This window comes from Eriocheir sinensis, chromosome 16 (assembly GCF_024679095.1).
Source record: "Eriocheir sinensis breed Jianghai 21 chromosome 16, ASM2467909v1, whole genome shotgun sequence".
Classification (NCBI taxonomy): domain Eukaryota; kingdom Metazoa; phylum Arthropoda; class Malacostraca; order Decapoda; family Varunidae; genus Eriocheir; species Eriocheir sinensis.
This window is the reverse complement of record NC_066524.1, coordinates 3,003,176-3,022,721: the sequence shown is the minus strand read 5'-3', so window position 1 is coordinate 3,022,721 and position 19,546 is coordinate 3,003,176. Positions and strand designations below refer to the sequence as shown.

General features: G+C 47.4%; 1 protein-coding gene across 1 annotated transcript in view; it reads left to right on the top strand.

The window, feature by feature from the left end:
• Window positions 1–7,111: 7,111 nt before the first annotated feature.
• Window positions 7,112–19,546, top strand: part of LOC126999185 (vitellogenin-like) — a 13,692-nt gene continuing 1,257 nt past the window's right edge. The window contains 15 exon segments of the mRNA XM_050861514.1: window positions 7,112–7,274; window positions 7,503–7,742; window positions 7,906–8,096; window positions 8,205–9,305; window positions 9,416–9,455; window positions 9,458–9,562; window positions 9,745–11,484; window positions 12,108–12,359; window positions 12,987–13,144; window positions 13,395–13,981; window positions 15,667–16,039; window positions 16,410–17,087; window positions 17,929–18,456; window positions 18,676–19,051; window positions 19,193–19,470. Of these exon segments, the coding sequence (XP_050717471.1) occupies window positions 7,220–7,274; window positions 7,503–7,742; window positions 7,906–8,096; window positions 8,205–9,305; window positions 9,416–9,455; window positions 9,458–9,562; window positions 9,745–11,484; window positions 12,108–12,359; window positions 12,987–13,144; window positions 13,395–13,981; window positions 15,667–16,039; window positions 16,410–17,087; window positions 17,929–18,456; window positions 18,676–19,051; window positions 19,193–19,470 (6,702 nt within the window). The 5' untranslated portion in view covers window positions 7,112–7,219.

Here is a 19,546-nt window from a genome sequence, read left to right as displayed (position 1 = left end):
GGTATCAGGACACCTCTCCTCCCGAAACTGACCTATCTTTCGGCCACCTCTTTGGATTCTTTTTAGGAGCAGCGAGTAGCGGGCTTTTTTTTATTAATGTTTACTTTTTTTGTGCCCTTGAACTGTCTCCTTTGCTGTAAAAAAAAAAAAAAAAAAAAACATCAGTCATTTCTCTTCGCACTGACTCACTTCCATCTTGTACTGCTTGTAGCTGTTGCTGTAATCCCGTGAAGTGATCTTCTTGCTGTTCTTTGAGTTCTTGGAGTGTTCCTTTTTGTTGTTGCTGTGCTCTTTCTTGTTGTTCTTTGAGTTCTTGGAGTGTTCCTTCTTGTTGTTGCTGTGCTCTTTATTGTTGTTCTTTGAGTTCTTGGAGTGTTCCTTCTTGTTGTTGCTGTGCTCTTTCTTGTTGTTCTTTGAGTTCTTGGAGTGTTCTTTCTTGTTGTTGCTGTGCTCTTTCTTGTTGTTCTTTGAGTTCTTGCTGTGCTCTTTCTTGTTTCTCCCCCTGTAGTCTCAAAGCTTTCAAGAGTTCAGTCAACACGTCGTCCCTCTGGGCAGCTCTGGGACGAGTCTCCATGGCGAAAAAAACAAATGCCTACACTCCTGACGCCAATGTTATGCCGGACGTATTACTTGGGTTCCGTGTCGCGGTCAGGAGACTCCGTGGGAGGGATATATGTAAACACCTTGCACAGTTTCAGTAGTTTAATATTCTTCCTTAGTAGTACAATTCACTCTGACTCTTCATTGACCACTAGCTTACCATGACTGGGACTGACTCCTTTCGCCCTCTTCTCATATATGTATATATATATATATATATATATATATATATATATATATATATATATATATATATATATATATATATATATATATATATATATATATATATACAGTACAGTCTAGAACGTTACAGTATATATTCGATCATACAATAGAGAACATGTAGCAAAACTATGTGCGAGTTGGCAACACTTCCAGCCTGGCGCCTGGCCGCGAGCCCCGCGGGGCGCGGGCGGAGCCTTGCTCCCCGCCCCCCTGCTCGCTCCTCCTGGAGTCTTCCAGAGGCTGATAGGCCTCCAGCACAACAATATTGTTCTACATTCACACCGATACATAAATGTTATCTACACTAAACAACATTCACATACACGCACGTACACTTTTACAACGTCTCGTTTGTGTTGTGTTTTTCTTAATGACCTGTACGAAATTTTGTGAATAAAGTAACCCTGACGGATATTGTCTTTCTCTATCCGTGAACCAATTAGCACTCAGAACACTCACTACTACCAACAGGTTCAGGCGCTTTGTCTGCTGCATCCCAAAAAGCACTCCAAGATATCCAGGCCTTGGAATCTCTGTTCTCACTGAACGCATATTGAGACACAAAATCCAGCCACCTGTGAAAAAAAAAGGGTAACTGTTTAGATTGTCATACATAAACACTGCCCATGTGACCACTGAATATACGGATAAATGAAATTATCTGACATGATGCCAATTCTACATAAAAACAAGCAGGAAGGAGCTATTATAATCATCACTTACCTCTGTTGTTCAGCTAATGAAGCAGAAACATCATTCTTGCCAGTTGCATCGCCATGAACAAATCGGAACTGCCGGTGTTTTAACATTCAGAGTGGCAGATGGTAATATTATGCTGGGAGCTCCGGTACAGCCTTCGAACTGCTCACATTCTTTGGCATGTTGGTATTTGCATAGACGCGCACCCCACCGGATGGGTTTTGGAACAAGGAAATGCCCGTTGCATGGAAAGAGGACACTGCTGTTGTTGATGACGTGTTGTGATCGATGTTGTCTACAGCTGCAGTCGTAAACAAACCAGTTATCATATTGATAGGGCATACATCTCTGTCCTGCTCAAGCTGGTCACACACCCTCTGTGCCAACCTAGAAGAGATGTTCAGAACTCTGTCATACGATATGGAGAGTCCAAGGTGATCCAACTTATCTACCAGGTCACGTTTCCTTGTTTTGGCATGTGCAGCCAATCCTAGAAACAGTGGTAGGGGTGGTTCTCTCTTCGCATTGTGATGTTGTTGAATAACACCTTTCCTTTTACGAATGCAGCTGTTATGTAGCACGATCTGCGATACTGCCAGTGTAGCTTGGTTACATATTGCATCACTAGTAGAGTTTGGTCCAACCAATAACTGCTGAACAAACTGCTGGAGTAGTGCTGGCACAGACTGTTCTTGACAATGTTTATGAAATGTTCCAACAAAGCTGGTCTCATATTTGAACACATCACGGTCACTTTCCATCCTTCAACCCTACGATTAAATGCTGCTCTGCATGCATTGTGGTACATAGCATCTTGGGCAATCACGTGTCCGGTGCCAAGTTTAGCCAAGAGCTCTTCATCCTGCAAGAGATGGATGTCATTATACAGCCTGTGGTCCACATTTTGTGTCATTACTTGATGCAGGTCATTCCTCACTACACTTGCCCTATCACAGAAAAAGCAAGCAAATTTTCTTCTCTTTGGTTTTACCAGTCTGTCTTAATACTGATAAGGATTTACACCAGTGGTTCTTAATCTCTTTCATCGTATGACCCCCTGAGACTCTCCAGGGTATTGCCGTGACCCCTATAATAAATTTTGTAATGGTGACCTTTGTGTAAAGGAAAGATAAAACAAAACTATATGAAGATCCTGATTTATAGAAAATATTGCAAATAAAAGACCTTGAAAAATGCCACAGATCCCCTACAAGTGCTATTTCAAAATCCATGGAACTAATGCACATAAGATAAAACCTACTTATTCAATCAGCGGGAGGATTGACGTCATTGTTTTGCAGCCATAAGTACATCAAAGCGAGGAGCAGTGCTCAACAGGGAACACCTCATGTCGCTGTCAATCACAAGTCTACTGCGTGTCTTCGTTTTCAGTGCCATCATTGATGAGAATCCAGGCTCGCAGCGATAGGTCGAGGTCCAGTATGGTCAGTGCACGCACCGAAAGAAGAGGATAGTCGTCATTCAGTGTCGCCCAAAATGTCGGAAGCTCTTGTTCAGAAAAATTGACTTTCAACTGAGTATCCTCACGAATTTGAAGAAATTCTACCTTCGCAGCAAGATCAGTACCACAGATGGCCCTGTCCTTCACTGAGAAGGGTCTGGAGATCCACGCATCAGTACAGCGGTCATCCAGTCCTGGAAAGTAACTTTCGATGGCGTCATTCACTGCCAGAAGATGAGCTGAGATCTCCTCACGGAAACTGCATTCAACTTCTGCCATAGAATCTAGGATAGTTGTCATATGAGGGAAGAAAGTTGTGTCACTGTCCTGAACTCTTTGCACGTAAAGTTGAATCTTACACTTGAATACTGCCACTTTGTCACGAACTGTGTGCAGCATTGTAAGGTTTCCTTGGAGTGAAATATTCAGGGAATTCACTTCACTTCGCTTCTATCAATATTTTCATGCTGACTGCTCTTCCGAATTTGCTAACTGCAGCCTGCCCCCCTCCCGCGGCCTCGCCACACACGACTTTCTACTCAAGCTCATCCCTTTACTGTCCAAACTTACAAGAGTTAACCAGCATCTTCACTCTTTCATCCCTCACGCTGGTAAACTCTGGAACAATCTTCCTTCATCTGTATTTCCTCCTCCCTACGACTTGAACTCTTTCAAGAGGAGGGTATCAGGGCACCTCTCTTCCCGAAATTGACCTCTCTTCGGCCACTTCTTTAACTCTTTTTAGGAGCAATGAGTATCGGGCTTTTTTTTTTTACATTTGTTACCTTTTTTTATGCCCTTGAACTGACTCCTCTGCTGTAAAAAAAAAAAAAGTAAGAAATCAGCCAAGTAGGCAACCTTTGTTACGAAACAGTCATCTTGCATCATTTCGTGAAGAAGATTTTCTTCACAAAGCACTTTAAAAATCCTTGAAGTTGTTGCGCTCCCTCGGATATGGTTCACAATCTTCACAACGTCTGTGAGCACTTCCTGAAGTCCAGGTGGGATAGTCTTCATCGCCAAAGCATAAAGATGAATCATGCAATGAGTGAAGGAGACATGCGGAGCGATATTCTTCACGAATCATGGAAGGAGCCCCATCTGTACACAGACCGACAAGTGCTTCCCAACTCAGCCCATGTTTAATAAGGAGAAAGGCTTCTAGGATTTTGAAAATATCTTCTCCACGAGTTGTTGTGGCCACTGGCTCAGAGTACAAGTACTCATCCTTCATACCTTCCTTGTCAAGGTAGCGAACATAAACAATAAGCTGGGAACATGAGGCAACGTCTGTCGACTCATCCAGTTGTAAGGAATAAACAGGACTACTCTTCACAGCACTCACCACTTGCAGGAGAATATCCTCACTCATGTCCGAGATCCTACTTTTCGCTGTATCATTCAAAAGGGAAATTGCCCGCAACTTGTGTGCCTGCTGTTCTACATGAATCACCTTCGTTGTTTCCGGAATGCAAGGCTTCATCAGATTTTCACCAGTGGTATGAGGCTTCTTGGTCTGCGCGATTTTTTAGAGCAATTCTGTATGAGGCCTCCAGCGCGCTGCTTTGTTCTGACGAGAACGCGCTGCTTTGTTCTGATTCCACTGACCAGTGGAATCGATGCGACTGGCCTGCAGAGCAGCTTCTTTTCGCTTCAAGTAGTCCAAGCTTTTGTCCACCAGTTGGCTATGGTAAGACTCAGAATGAACCTTCAGTTTGCTTGGCCTCATACTTTCATGACTCAAGACTTTGGTGCAACTGCTGCGCCATGGGAGTCACAGCCAGGAGCGGAGCACATACAGACCCCTCTCCCCAAACCCCCCGTACCTATGATCTGACTGACTGACTGATTGTGGTTGATGTTTTCAGCAGATGGCCGCTTCACATACATGAAACAAATTATTTTCTCCCAAACCCTCCGCGACCCCTCGAGAAACCACAAACGACCCACCAGGGGGTCACGACCCCCAGGTTAAGAACCGCTGATCTACACTATTTGGGCGGTCACAGCCATGCACGGCATGTCATTCTCGAGAACTTCCAACAAACCCACAAAAAAGGAGTTCCTGAAGGGGGGGGCATGTCCCCCCTGTGTCCCCCATTGGCTACGCCCCTGCTTCTTCATAACGAGAACATTCAACGCACCAATATACACACCATGCAGAGTACTCAGATGAGAAATAAGCATGTCTTCTTCACAACGAGAACATTCAACGTACGAATATACACACCATGCAGAGTACTCAGATGAGAAATAAGCATGTCTTCTTCACAACGAGAACATTCAACGCACCAATATACACACCATGCAGAGATGAGAAATAAGCATGTCTTCTTCACAACGAGAGGATTCAACGTACCAATATACACACCATGCAGAGATGAGAAATAAGCATGTCTTCTTCACAACGAGAGCATTCAACATACCAGTATACACACCATGGAGAAATGAGAAATAAGCATGTCTTCTTCACAACGAGAACATTCAACGTACCAGTATACACACCATGGAGAAATGAGAAATAAGCATGTCTTCTTCACAACGAGAACATTTAACGTACCAATATACACACCATGGAGAAATGAGAAATAAGCATGTCTTCTTCATAAATACAATCATAGTGGTGCATAGCGGAATCAGAGGAAAAGTTAAGGTTATTGGCTGAATGTTAAAAACATATCCTAGGAGTACATGTTCATGGTATGTCATTCTCTTCATATATATGGGAAGGGTATTTATCCATAAGTGCACCCGTCTCGCAGCGAACGACATCATTGCGATTTATAAAATAGTATGTGCATCTACAACACTCTGCCATATCGCTTACCCGTTGCATATCATTCGTTTGTGAGATATTAATTTCTACATGAATATTATTTCAAATCACATCAGCCACTTGCTCTGCTCACAATTGAGGGAGGTTAGGTGAGGCTAATTTGGATTAGATTAGGATACTATATAACTATAAAGCTGCCCGAAAAAGTTCATCATATGGGAGGTGAGGAGCGGAGCGGGGCAGAGCGGAACAGGGCAGCGAGCCCCTCCCTGCCCCTCCTTGCACCGCCTCCCCCCAATCTGTTTGACGAAACTTTTTCTGTCCTTTATATAACCTGAAGTAACTTAACCTAACCTACCCAACCCTAACCAGACTTAACCAAACCTGACCTGACCTCCCTCAATGGTGGCTGGAGTGAGTGGCTGTTGCGCTTTCAAGTAATGATCAAACAATGACCTATCTGTGAACAGTGTCTGGCGAGGAGTGATCAAGCAGTATCGTCAAGTACTTCAGATAAATCAGAATTACCACAAAGATACTTAAATTACCTAAGAAATGCCATAAAAATCTCATTACCTCAGAATTATCCTGAATCAGATGAGATTACGCTGATCTGAAGTAATTACTCAAAAAATGAGAGCTCTGCGGCCACCACCTCAAATGTTTCATAATCCTCAGCTCAGCTGATGCACAGTTTGCATGTCCCGCCGCTCCGGCTCACCAATACTACCGAGTCAGGCGCCTTTGTCTCGTCGTGATCGTCACCAGGTTGGCACTCGCCGATACCACGAAAACAACGACTGTGACAGCGGGTTGAGATGGTAATGCCTGGTACCAGGATGGCAGGGGCTTTCGTTAGGGAGGGTGCATGGCGACTGTAGTGAAATCAGCCCTTAGAGATCACAGCACATGTGAGTGGGCGAGCTTTTGCCGAAAAGTCCTGATAGAGTGATGCCTGAAGAGGGAAGGAAAGTTTGCAGTGAAGGGAAGATAGTGGAAATAGATGAGAGTAAGTTCGAAAAACGTGAGTATAATGTTGGCCGGATTGTGTAAGGACATTGGGTGCTCGGTGGGGTGTGCCGTGAGGCACGCAGCTGCTTCAGGATTCCGGGAGAAAAGCGGGACACAGCCTGGTACTGTTGTGATCCCGGACTGTTGAAAAGCATATAACTGTCTATCAGAAAACGGGTTTCTCACAGGTGTCAACATTGTTTTGTTCTTTTTTTGTTTGTACACCTGTTTTAAGTTTAAATACAAACGAACATTGAGAACTTATGCCACAGTAACCAGACTACGAAAATAAAATGCCATGATTCATAGTTATCAGCCGGCAGATAAAGAAAGCAGCTTGGTAAGGTCTGGCTGGCTCAAGAGGGTGATTGTCGCAGGATGGGCCGAGGTATATAAAGGGTCGGAGCAGGGTCCACGGCACCAGTGGTGAGCGCGGTGCCATCATGACCAACCGCACAGCCCTCATGCTGCTGGCCCTGGCGGCGGCTGCTGCTGCAGGTACACACACACGTTACGGCACGACTCGAGGCCGCCGCAAGCTCTTCATGCAGACAACGTTATACACTGCGGCACAAAAATCTTGCTACCCTGTCCATTGTTGCACTGGCAGTCTTAATCTCAGACGAAACTAACACTTCGTGCTTGTGCAGAGACAGGCACGCATCTTGTGATGGCGGGGACTAGGTTTCTTGCTTTTCCTTTCCTAACCCACATTCCAATCCACAGCGCCGTACGGAGATGCCGTTCCTCGTTGCTCCACGGAGTGCCCCATTGCCGCGGCCAAGTTCTCCTTCATTCCGGGCAAGACCTATTCCTACACCTACACTGGAAAGTCGAAAGTTCAGCTGAAAGGTGTGGAAGGAGGCCTCGTGGAGACACGATGGGAGGAAACTGTGCTGATGACGTGGCTCAGCCCATGCGACGTGGCACTCTCCTTCAAAGACACAAAGGTGGACGGCGAGGCCGGTAAGTTTTGTACCTATCGCCTCGTATTGTGTGGCTCGAGGCATCATGCATTTCTCCTTCAATGACATTAAATCTTGTCCCAATGTAACAACAGATTATCGCCTCGCTGTGTTAGGGTGGAAGCAGCATGCATTTATCAACGAGTTCCACGTTCCCTCCAAAGGTCCGCCTGGCGCAAGCATGCTGGAGAAGTACCCACTAGTGGTGGCTATGACCGATGGCCGAGTGCAGCGGGTGTGCAGTCATCCCGACGACGACACCTGGGCAATCAACATGAAAAAGGGCGTCGCCTCGGCCCTTCAGATCAGTCTGCCGTCCCTCTCCACCAGCAACTCAGGACTCACCCTAACGGAGGTAACTTAGGATTAAGACCCACGTCTCAAGTTCATGACTTTGTACTGCATTCACACTAAGGTGAGGGCTTCCCTCCAAGACGCTGACGCTTATTGGTCGTGCCAACAGACGGACGTGGTGGGAACGTGCCCTACCCGCTACGAGGTCGAGACAGATGGCTCCAAGGTAGTAGTGAAGAAGGAGAAGAACCACCGTCTGTGCCAGGAGCGTTACGCTACCCCCGACGAGACGCACATGCCGTGGCTGAAGGGACCGCTGCCCATGCAGGAGTCGTGGTCAGTGTGTACACAAGAGGTCAACAGCGGCATCATCTCCTCAGTGAAGTGTGAAGACAAGAAGGTGGTGAGGCCAGCTTACGGAACGTACAAGTTCGTCGAGGCAGAGCAGGAGTCAACACTACGACTCACCTCCAGCGACGTCCCCACTCCAGACATCGTTTCCCGCATCTCTCAGGGTCACCTGGTACCCAAACGTCTCCTCTATGACTACGAGACCCCCAAGAAGGAGCCGTCTCTTGTGCCGCAGCTGGAGCAAACACTGAGGCATCTGTGTGACATCACCAAAGACGAGATTCAGGCTGATGCTGCCGTCGAGCTGGACAAGGCCGTCCACCTCATGCGGCGCATTCCCCTCCAAGGCTTCAAGGAAATCTATGCAAAGGTCCGCAGCAAGCAGATATGTCCGCAACACAACAAGCTGAAGAGCCTCTACTTCGACGCGATCGCCTTCGTCCACGAGCCTGAGTCGGTCATAATTATGGCAAAGGAGCTGGCTGAGGGACGGGCCACCGGTGCTCGAGCTGCCATCTACTCAGCCGCATTCTACCTCGTGCCTCGCCCTAACATGGAAGCAGTTCAAGCTCTAGAGCCATTGTTTAGGGCTGACGAACCATACCTATCGTCGGCGAAACTGGCTGCTGCTTCCATGGTTAACAGGTACTGTCGCCATAACCCACAATGTTACAACGAAGCTACTGTGAAGAGCCTGCCGCAGGCGATGAAGCAAATGATCCAGAACGACCTGTCCGCCTCAAATAATGAGGAGTCTGAGAAGAAGGCCTTGGCTGCCTTCAAAAGCCTTGGCAACATGGGCGTCATGACCCACGATGTGGCTGAGGTGCTGATCCGCTACATGCACAGCGAACAAAAGAAAGTGAACAACCGTGTGGCAGCTGTACAAGCCTTTAGGTTGTCCAAGTGTAACCGCGAGGTAAGTGTGTCTTTCACCTTCTTCGCTACCACAGGACAATCATGACTTAGTCAGGAAAGCCTTCATCATTTCTCTCAGTCATATTTGTCCCTATATTTGTGTTTGAACAGGTGACGCAGAAACTCGTCGACTTTGCCGTCCGACCCGGGAAAACACGGAAGTTAGAATTGCTGCCTATCTGACAGCACTTCGCTGTGTAGACTATGAGGACCTGCAGACCATTGTGACAAAGATCTCCGTTGAGGAAAACACGCAGGGTGAGTCGTATAGCGCACTGCCGTGGGAGAGAGGTGACTAACACTGAGTGGCCTAATATTTCGTAATTTGTCTTTTTTTCCCTTGGTGGGTTTGTTTTGAGTCACCCATGTGTTCTATCGTGCTCCAGCACTGAAGGTGTTCGGGGCTGGTCAGCATAATTTGTTATTTGTTTTCATTTCAGTTCGTGGGTTTATCCTGAGCCATTTGCTGAACCTGCAAGAGACCAACGCCCCCGAAAAGGAAAGGCTGCGCTCCCTGCTGACAAACATTCTCATTCCCGATAATTTTGAGCGTGACCTTAGGAAGTACTCCCGCAACATTGACCTTTCCTATTTCGCCCCATCCCTCGGCCTTGGTGCCGAAGTAGAGTCCAACCTTATCTACGCTCCCGGCTCCTTCTTCCCTCGCTCTCTTGACGTGAACCTCACTGCAGCTGTCGATGGAACCGGTACTCCCATCAACATCGGAGAAATCGGCGGTCGCCTTGAGGGTCTGGAACCAATAATCGCTCAACTCTTTGGACCTGCAGGCTACTTCAATAAATCGAGCTATAACAAAATCTTATATGACCTCATCTCCTTTATCAAAAAGAACTGGAGCAGGATTCAGGAGGAGCTGGACGTCTCGATACGGGAGAGAAGATCCCTTGACTATGCAACCCTTGAAAGCATGTTCACCAAACTGTACGGTCCCCATTCTGGACCTGTCCAAGCCGATGTTTTCGCTCGCTTCATGGGTCAGGAAATAAGCTATGGCTCCTTGTCCAAGCGGCTGCAGGACATCAATGCTGAAGCCTTGATAGATAATTTTAGTCGCTACTTGATTGAAAATCTGATGAAAATGAAGAACCTGAACCTAGACTCAGCCCGAGCCACACAACTGGGGGTGGACTACTCCTTCCCGACCATTCAGGGCACGCCGCTCAAGATGACGATGGAGGCGATGGTTGTAGCAGGAATCCAATTGAAGACAAACCTCAACGGAGCATCCTCGGAGGAGACAACCGCCGGTGAAAAAATTAAAATTTTGCCAATGCTCTCAGTGAAGGCGCACAGTTTTATTGGCTACGACGCGTACGTGTCCAAGAGCGGAATCAAGATGAACGCCACCGTTTCCAGCAGCAATGGGCTCGCAATCAAGGTGAATAGCGGTAGAGAGATGGAAATCGAAGTGGACATCCCCAACAAGATGGAAATCATTCAAGTACGAAGTGAGGCGTTCCTTATGAAGGGCAAGAAGGACATGCCGGACACCAAGATCTTGGCGCATTCCATGCAAGACCCTAGAATCCGCAAACAGTCGTGCTTTACTGGCCTCGAGTCGGTGTTCGGCCTAAAGATGTGCTACGACCTCGACGTCCCGGACGTCTTCCGTGCTAACTCTCTACCCTTGGGCGCTCCAATTCTTGCGAGGGTCTCCATCAACAAGACTGAGTCCTCCATAAAGGGGTACAAGATTGCTGTCACCACACGCACGGAGAACCAAGACAAAAAGTATGGCTGTAAAGTTTCCGTGGTAGGCTCAGCTTCACCGAAAGAAGCAAACGTGGAAGTACTCCAAAAGAAAGAGAGCGATTCGTACCTTGCTGCTATCAAACTCCAGTCGGCCGTCTATAGCGGCGATGCTAAGGTGCTCCTTATCAACAAACCTGAGTACAAAAGTGTCCAAACTGACGTCGCTCTTAAGACGGAAAGCAGCGATTTCACCAAAGCCATAAAAGTTGACATCAAGATATCGTCCGAAGGAGATGCCAAGAAGTACGAAACAAATATCTTTGTCAGTCCCTCGGGGCAAATGTCCGACGAGTCCAAGATATTCACAGCGGAGCTCATAAATACATTCAGGGCTCCTTGGGTAATGGTGGATATCTCGGCCAAGACGGAAAACGTCCTTATGCAGTACATCCCTCTCAGGCTTGAAGGTAAGTAAAGAAACGGTTAATACCTATTTGCATTGTGCTATTCATTGTTTTGCGAGTTGCTGTGTTTAATGAGTGTTTCTTAAGCAAAGAAATAAATGCAGCCCCCACCACACACACACACACACACACACACACACACACACACACACACACACACACACACACACACTCCGGTGGCTCAATCGGTAGAGCGCTGCGCTGCGAGGCTTAACGGCCAAACAGGCGGCGGTTCGAGCCCCGCTCAGGCCGGATTCTTTCGGTTGACTAGGAGTGGTTACTGTTCCCCCTTGAGCAAGGAGGATGGGGTGTGTGGTGTGTGAGGTCCTGACAGTACCCAGAGATCGACGATAATGAGCACTTGCTCTCGTCAGGAGGGTACCTGCTGGCGAAAGCGAGTGCAACTCGCGATCCGGCCGTTGTGAATTACACACACACACACACACACACACACATATATATATATATATATATATATATATATATATATATATATATATATATATATATATATATATATATATATATATATATATATATGCGTGTGTGTGTGTGTGTGTGTGTGTGTGTGTGTGTGTGTGTGTGTAAACTTCAACACAAAGAGTTCAATAAATTATATCCATCAGTTGGCGGTGACTTGAAGCAGTACGCCATGATTGCACTGCCAACGAAGCTGAGAAAATTGGAGCTGGAGACCGACATCTCTGGCTGGAAGGTGGCTGCCTTCTTCCGTAAGACGGAGGAGTCGGGCCAGAACGGAAAGTATAGCTCAGCCTTCAAGGTGGACCGCCAGGGACGGGAGTTGATTGATCTCCAGAGTGACATCCTTATCCGTGGGAGGCCCGCTGTTGACTTTGAGGCACATATCGCAGCCAAAGGTCAGTCAATCATATGTTTAGTGGAGTTGAGAGAAATGTTCTATTTTTTGGTTGTTAGCAATTTTTTTTTGAGAGGAAAGGACGGAACAGGTTTGTTTTGAAAAGAAAATCAAAGGCAAGCTTTAAGGAAAGCATCATGCACACCAAAAACTCAGTAGCCTCTTCCGTTCATGTTTATTTTTGTGCCGAGAACCGTGCCATATAAGGGGTGAACAAAAGCTTCTTCTATTGATCTAAGTTCACGACGTTCTCGGACTGCTCGATACAGTTTTCTGACTCTTTAGGATGATCGTGAGGTTCCTCGGTTGGTCGGAAAGGATGTTTGCCAATGTGTGTGGATATCCTGTGGGAGCTCTCCCAAACATGAATGAGTTGAAAAGCTCTCATGCATTCTTTATCATTATTACCTGTTATTTGAGGGTCTGAAGTATTGTATACGAACTGGTAGAGTTAAGATTAAAGAAACATAGAAGTAACAAATTGAAAGTGTTCAAAATCACACAATTAGACAAGTTGCACGGACCCTTTTTAGAAGTGAGGAAGCGTGTCTTTCGATAGAAAATATCACAGGTTTATAAGACGACCATTGGCGTAAGTATAAGCTTCACCGTTATATGTCTCTCACAGCTAAGTTCGGGGAGGCCGAGTACAAGTTCCTGCAGATGGTTGAATACCAAGAGACAAAGATTGGGGCAACCTTGCAGTTGACACGTCCGTTGGACAACGTGAAGTTGTTTGAGATAGTGGCTCAGAGCGACTCAGAGGAGATCAAGTTCCTGTTCAAGGTAAGTTTTCTGGTCTCCATATATAATTCTGAATTACCAACTTGCGATTCAATAAATGGTCAGATTTACACTTGTCTGAAAATATCACTTTATAAGATATAGAATTTGTTCAAAGTACATACTTTCTGTTAAGAAAACTTTAATCAACAATAGGTCGTTAGTTTGCTGACAGGCTTTATCTGGCACTGGTTCAGTAAGCCAGACATCCTTTGATTCGACTGTTGGCAAAACCATGTTGGTCCGTTGACAGGTTGACATCCCTGAGTTCATTCTGCCAATTAAGATGGCCGCCCGCGCCATGCGACAAGATGAGGGCTACATGGTCGATGCCGCTGTCCTTCGCGGAGGCCAAACCATCGTGAAACTACAAGGGCCTGTTACTTTCATTAAAACACCTGAGCTCACAAAGCTTGCAACCAACATCAAGATCAACGACATCTATCAATGGGTTTCCGTTCATGAATTCCAAAAAGGAAAGGACTCTTGTTTCATGGAGCTAAAGAAGCAGCAGGAAGTGCTTGGGTCCTTTATGCTAAACACAAAGTTTCTAGTCTCGCAGACACCGTCCCTGCAGGCCAGGGTGTACCTGCCTCGCCTCTGTGACGCCAAGACAGACGTGTCTATCAGCGAGAGTGTTGTCCACGCCAGCACCGACCTTCTGTTGCTACCCCGCTCCTCTTCCCCACGCAGAATTAAGGCCTTCACCGACGTCAACTTCGACAGCAAGAAGGGCCAGATGATGGTGCTCTGGAACGCTGACAATGATTCTTCCCAAAAGATTGCCGTAGACGCCACTATCATGCCGGAGAGCGGCAGTCAAACTCGTTCAAACATAGAGTGAGTATGCTGTTCCTGCTTGTTGGTGCTCACACCAAACACCAGACACAAAACACAAGACACTGTGTTGGTGCTCACACCAAACACCAGACACAAGACACTATGTTGGTGCTCACACCAAACACCAGACACAATGTTGGTGCTCACACCAAACACCAGACACAAGACACTATGTTGGTGCTCACACCAAACACCAAACACAAGACACTGTGTTGGTGCTGAAACCAAACAGACACAAAACACAAGACACTGTGTTGGTGCTCACACCAAACATCAGACACAAGACACTGTGTTGGTGCTCAAACCAAACACCAGACATAAGACACTGTGTTGGTGATCACACCAAACACCAGACACAAGACACTGTGTTGGTGCTTACACCAAACACCAGACATAAGACACTGTGTTGGTGATCACACCAAACACAAAACACAAGACACTGTGTTGGTGCTCACACCAAACACCAGACATAAGACACTGTGTTGGTGATCACACCAAACACCAGACACAAGACACTGTGTTGGTGCTTACACCAAACACCAGACACAAAACACTGTGTTGGTGCTCACGCCAAACACCAGACACAAGACACTATGTTGGTGCTCACACCAAACACCAGACACAAGACACTGTGTTGGTGCTCACACCAAACACCAGACACAAGACACTGCGTTGGTGCTCACACCAAACACCAGACACAAGACACTGTGTTGGTGCTCACACCAAACACCAGACACAAGACATTGTGTTGGTGCTCACACCAAACACCAGACACAAGACACTGTGTTGGTGCTCACACCAAACACCAGACATAAGACACTGTGTTGGTGCTCACACCAAACACCAAACACAAGACACTGCGTTGGTGCTCACACCAAACACCAAACACCAGACACAAGACACTGTGTTGGTGCTCACACCAAACACCAAACACAAGACACTGCGTTGGTGCTCACACCAAACACCAAACACCAGACACAAGACACTGTATTGGTGCTCACACCAAACACCAGACACAAGACACTGTGTTGGTGCTCACACCAAACACCAGACACAAGACACTGTGTTGGTGCTCACACCAAACACCAGACACAAGACACTGTGTTGGTGCTCACACCAAACACCAGACACAAGACACTGCGTTGGTGAACACACTACACACCACACACACAAACACTGTGTTGGTGATCACATCACACACCACACACACAAACACAAACACTGTGTTGGTGCACACGCTACACACCACACACACAAACACTGTGTTGGTGCACACGCTACACACCACACACACAAACACTGTGTTGGTGAACACATCACACACCACACACACACACAAACACTGTGTTGGTGATCACATCACACACCACACACACAAACACAAACACTGTGTTGGTGCACACACTACACACCGCACACACAAACACTGTTGGTGCTGGCAGCACACATACATAAAGATATTGCTTTGTTTGTGTTCAGCTGCAATCTAGTCCTACACCTGTTTCACGAACGCAATATATCCCACACACAAAGAATGTCTTTCTCTTTACACGATGCACTAATGTGCTACAGGAAGGCAGTGTCTTTGTGTTTATAACACACAAGCACGCCTCCTCATTCCTTGTTCATCTTTCACATAATCCCTTCTCCGTATTGGTCATCTGGTCTTGTTGCTACCTTCGCAGCGTGAAGGTAACGGTCATGGACAAGACCTACAACGTGAACGCTAAGGTGGAGGCGCCGTTCCTGGTGCGGCAGTACCGGGAAAGGAGCAGCATCGAGATGAACGTGGACACGCCTGCCGGAAAGAACTGGATGCTGCAGATGGGCATCAAGAGCCGTGGTGACTACAGCGCCTTTGCCGACTTTACCTTCAAGAGCGCCAATAGCAACAACTACCAACTGACATATGAATTCAGTATGCAGCGGCTCGCTGGGTACTACGGCTTCCAGGCTGAAAGCGACATGAGGTACATCTCTCCAGAGAACCGTCATGCACGCTTCTATGTGCAGGCCAAGCACGAGAGCAATCACCAACGCCGCACCATCCAACTCACGGTATGTCTCTTGCACTGCAAGGAAGGAAGTTCAATCCTCCTGTGCTTCAAGAAGCAAGCACTTCTTCAAGAAAACTTTTTTTTTCTTTCAAGTGAAAAAGCGAGCCATTTTCTCCCTCCTATCACGAATACAATCATTTCGTTCACATAGATTATTTCGATAACGTAATATGTACATTTTCGAGGATAGCAGATTGGACAATTCGTTATGTTTCTATATACGCTCAGTCACAGAGTAGTCTGAGTCCAACACTTGTTACAGAGTTCATAACATGGCATTTTATTGTTTGCAAAATGCCGTCTTTTTATTGTTTTCGTTTCTTATAACTGAGTGTTAAAATAGCATCATTCTTATTCACTGAAACTTTCAGACGGAAGTCTCAACCCCGGGCATGGAGAGGCCGATGAAGATGGTTTACTCAACTGAAAACCAGGACTGTTCGTACAGCACCAAGTGGGTGAGCGAGCTTAACGGTCAAGAAACGGTGTTCAGCTGGCAGCTGGAAACCTTCCCCATGGGCGGAGTTAAGACCTGGGACATTGCCTTCGACATGAAGGCTTTCAGAGATATTCTGAGGGCAGTGAGCACCATGGTAGGTGTGCGAAGCGGCACACTTTTGCCCACCTCCGCCTATGATGACCAGAGGAGCACCTACCGTTCACAGTATAGCCGAGCCATCCCACACACGCACTCCTTCAGGATTGCGTCCCCGTCCCGCGACGTGGAGGCCGAGGCGACCCTCTCCCCCTCCATGGCGGGCATCAAGGTCTACCCGAACAGGGCTGCAGGCGAACACAAGTACGAGGTGGCCGGTGAGTACCGTGAAAACCAGTGGAGCGGCATGTCCACGTTTGAAGGGCGAATGAGTCATCCAAGGCTGGACAAAGACTTGACAGCGGTTGTCGAGTACGCTGCTAGCGGCGACAGGCGACAGGGATCATTCGAACTGGACATCTTCCCTGACACGGCTGACAAGATCACCGGTTCTCTCAGCTCCGTCCTTTCGGCTAACAACACCGTCCTCATCGAGGCCAACCTTTCCTCAAGGGTGAGTTCAGTTATGGGTCGAAGCTAACATTAAATAATGAGAGTAAATGCTGCAGGAGTGAGTGTACCTCTATTCAAGGGGGTGTGCGGCTAGGGTGCGCTAGTAACATTAACAATGCCAGTCACTGCTGCAGGAGTGAGTGTGTCTCATCAAGGGTGAGTGTGACTAGGGTGCGCTAGTAACATTAACAATGACACTCACTGCTGCAGGAGTGAGTGTGTCTCATCAAGGGTGAGTGTGACTAGGGTGCGCTAGTTACATTAACAATGACAGTCACTGCTGCAGGAGTGAGTGTGTCTCATCAAGGGTGAGTGTGACTAGGGTGCACTAGTAACATTAACAATGACAGTCACTGCTGCAGGAGTGAGTGTGTCTCATCAAGGGGGTGTGCGGCTAGGGTGCACTAGTAACATTAACAATGACAGTCACTGCTGCAGGAGTGAGTGTGTCTCATCAAGGGTGAGTGTGACTTGGGTGCACTAGTAACATTAACAATGACACTCACTGCTGCAGGAGTGAGTGTGTCTCATCAAGGGTGAGTGTGACTAGGGTGCGCTAGTAACATTAACAATGACACTCACTGCTGCAGGAATGAGTGTGTCTCATCAAGGGTGAGTGTGACTAGGGTGCAGTGGTAACACTAACAATGACACTCACTGCTGCAGGAGTAAGTGTGCCTCTCGTCAAGGGTGAGTGTGACTAGGGTGCAGTGGTAACACTAACAATGACACTCACTGCTGCAGGAGTGAGTGTCTCTTCACGGGTGAGTGTGACTAGGGTGAACTTGAAACACGAATCAATAGCGATCATTGGTGCTACAGCGAGCACATTTTCTTTTCAGATGTTGCAGGTGAAGCCCAAAGTGCTGGTGGAAGCTTCCTGGGCTGCACACACTGCTGCCTTTAATTTCTCCTTCAGTAAGACTCCGACCTCGAAGGAATCGTTAGAAGTCAGGTCCAAATACGACCAAATCTCCAAACATTACTCGGCGGTGACCTTCCTTTTGGCAACAGAAGGCCGTCCTGTGGTGGACGTGTCCGGCGTGGTGGAGCCGCGCCAAGGTCCCTCGTGTGACGGCTTTGCGCTTAGAAGCAACTGGCACACGTCTATCCTTGGAAACTTTATTGTTAACTCCACCGTGTGTAAGCCTGCCTTCCTCGAGGTGGCTATAACCAAGGCCAGCGACCAGAACATCTACAAGGCCAAGGTCGGTCTACAGTCACCCTACAAAGCCCAAATCAGCCTTTCCGAGACAGACAGGTACAACATATGGGAGGAGTACATGTCGATCGTTGGCATCAAACTGAAGACCCCTCGCCACATCAAGATCGACTTTGAGTACAAGCCTGAGCAAACGAGAGCTATGAAGGTGAGATGTTTTGTTCTAATAGTACTCTCTCTCTCTCTCTCTCTCTCTCTCTCTCTCTCTCTCTCTCTCTCTCTCTCTCTCTCTCTCTCTCTCTCTCTCTCTCTCTCTCTCTCTCTCTCTCTCTCTCTCTCTCTCTCTCTCTCTCTCTCTCTCTCTCTCTCTCTCAACCCTTTGCACCCTCCCCTTTCTCGCCTTTTGTAACGGTGTATTTCTGTGCAGGACTTCTTGATAAGTGAAGTGGATCGAGTGAGTGAGGCGTTCTTGACGTGGACGGACCACCTCTACGAGGAGGTGAAGCGGCAGGCAGCCCAGAAGGGAGTTGACTTCCCTGCCGTTGAGATAAGGAAGCTCGCCGAAGAGATCAAACAGGATATCATGAAGATTTACGCCGATGTGCTGGACAGCGATCTCGGGCCCATTATGGAGGACGTCATGGAGATCCTGCGCGGGCCAACGGCCACATTCGTGAGGGAGGCGTTCTACCAGACCTTGGCAGACATGGAACACGTGCAAAGGGAATGGGCGAGCAGTGCCTTCCAGCAGATACTGGCATTCAAAAACTACTTCAGATACACAATCAACGAAATATATCAAGGTAGGATCTCTCTCTCTCTCTCTCTCTCTCTCTCTCTCTCTCTCTCTCTCTCTCTCTCTCTCTCTCTCTCTCTCTCTCTCTCTCTGAGACACAAGTCTCACCCTGTGTTAGGTTGTCACCAAGTACCGGTATCATCCACAGCAGCGGACCAAATCTCCCGCTGGATAAACACGGGCGAGGAGTCGGAGATTGTTCGTCGCATGCTTGAGGAACTCCAACGAACAGTCTGGTACCAGCTGATCAAGACCGACGTGATCGATCCTCTCAGGGAGAAGTACCCCCAGGCGTACCAGGCCTCGATGGAGGTGGCGGCCAAGGTTACGGACTCCCTCAGGAAGGACTTGCGTATGTTGAAGCAGAAGCTGTGGGCGTCGCCTACGGTGCGCAGCTTTAGCCTCAAAATCGTAAACTTGTCCAAGGTTAGCAGGTAACCCCAAAGCCACTTGTATCTAACATGCACCACTTCATTTGTCACTAGGTTTTCATTCTTTCTTG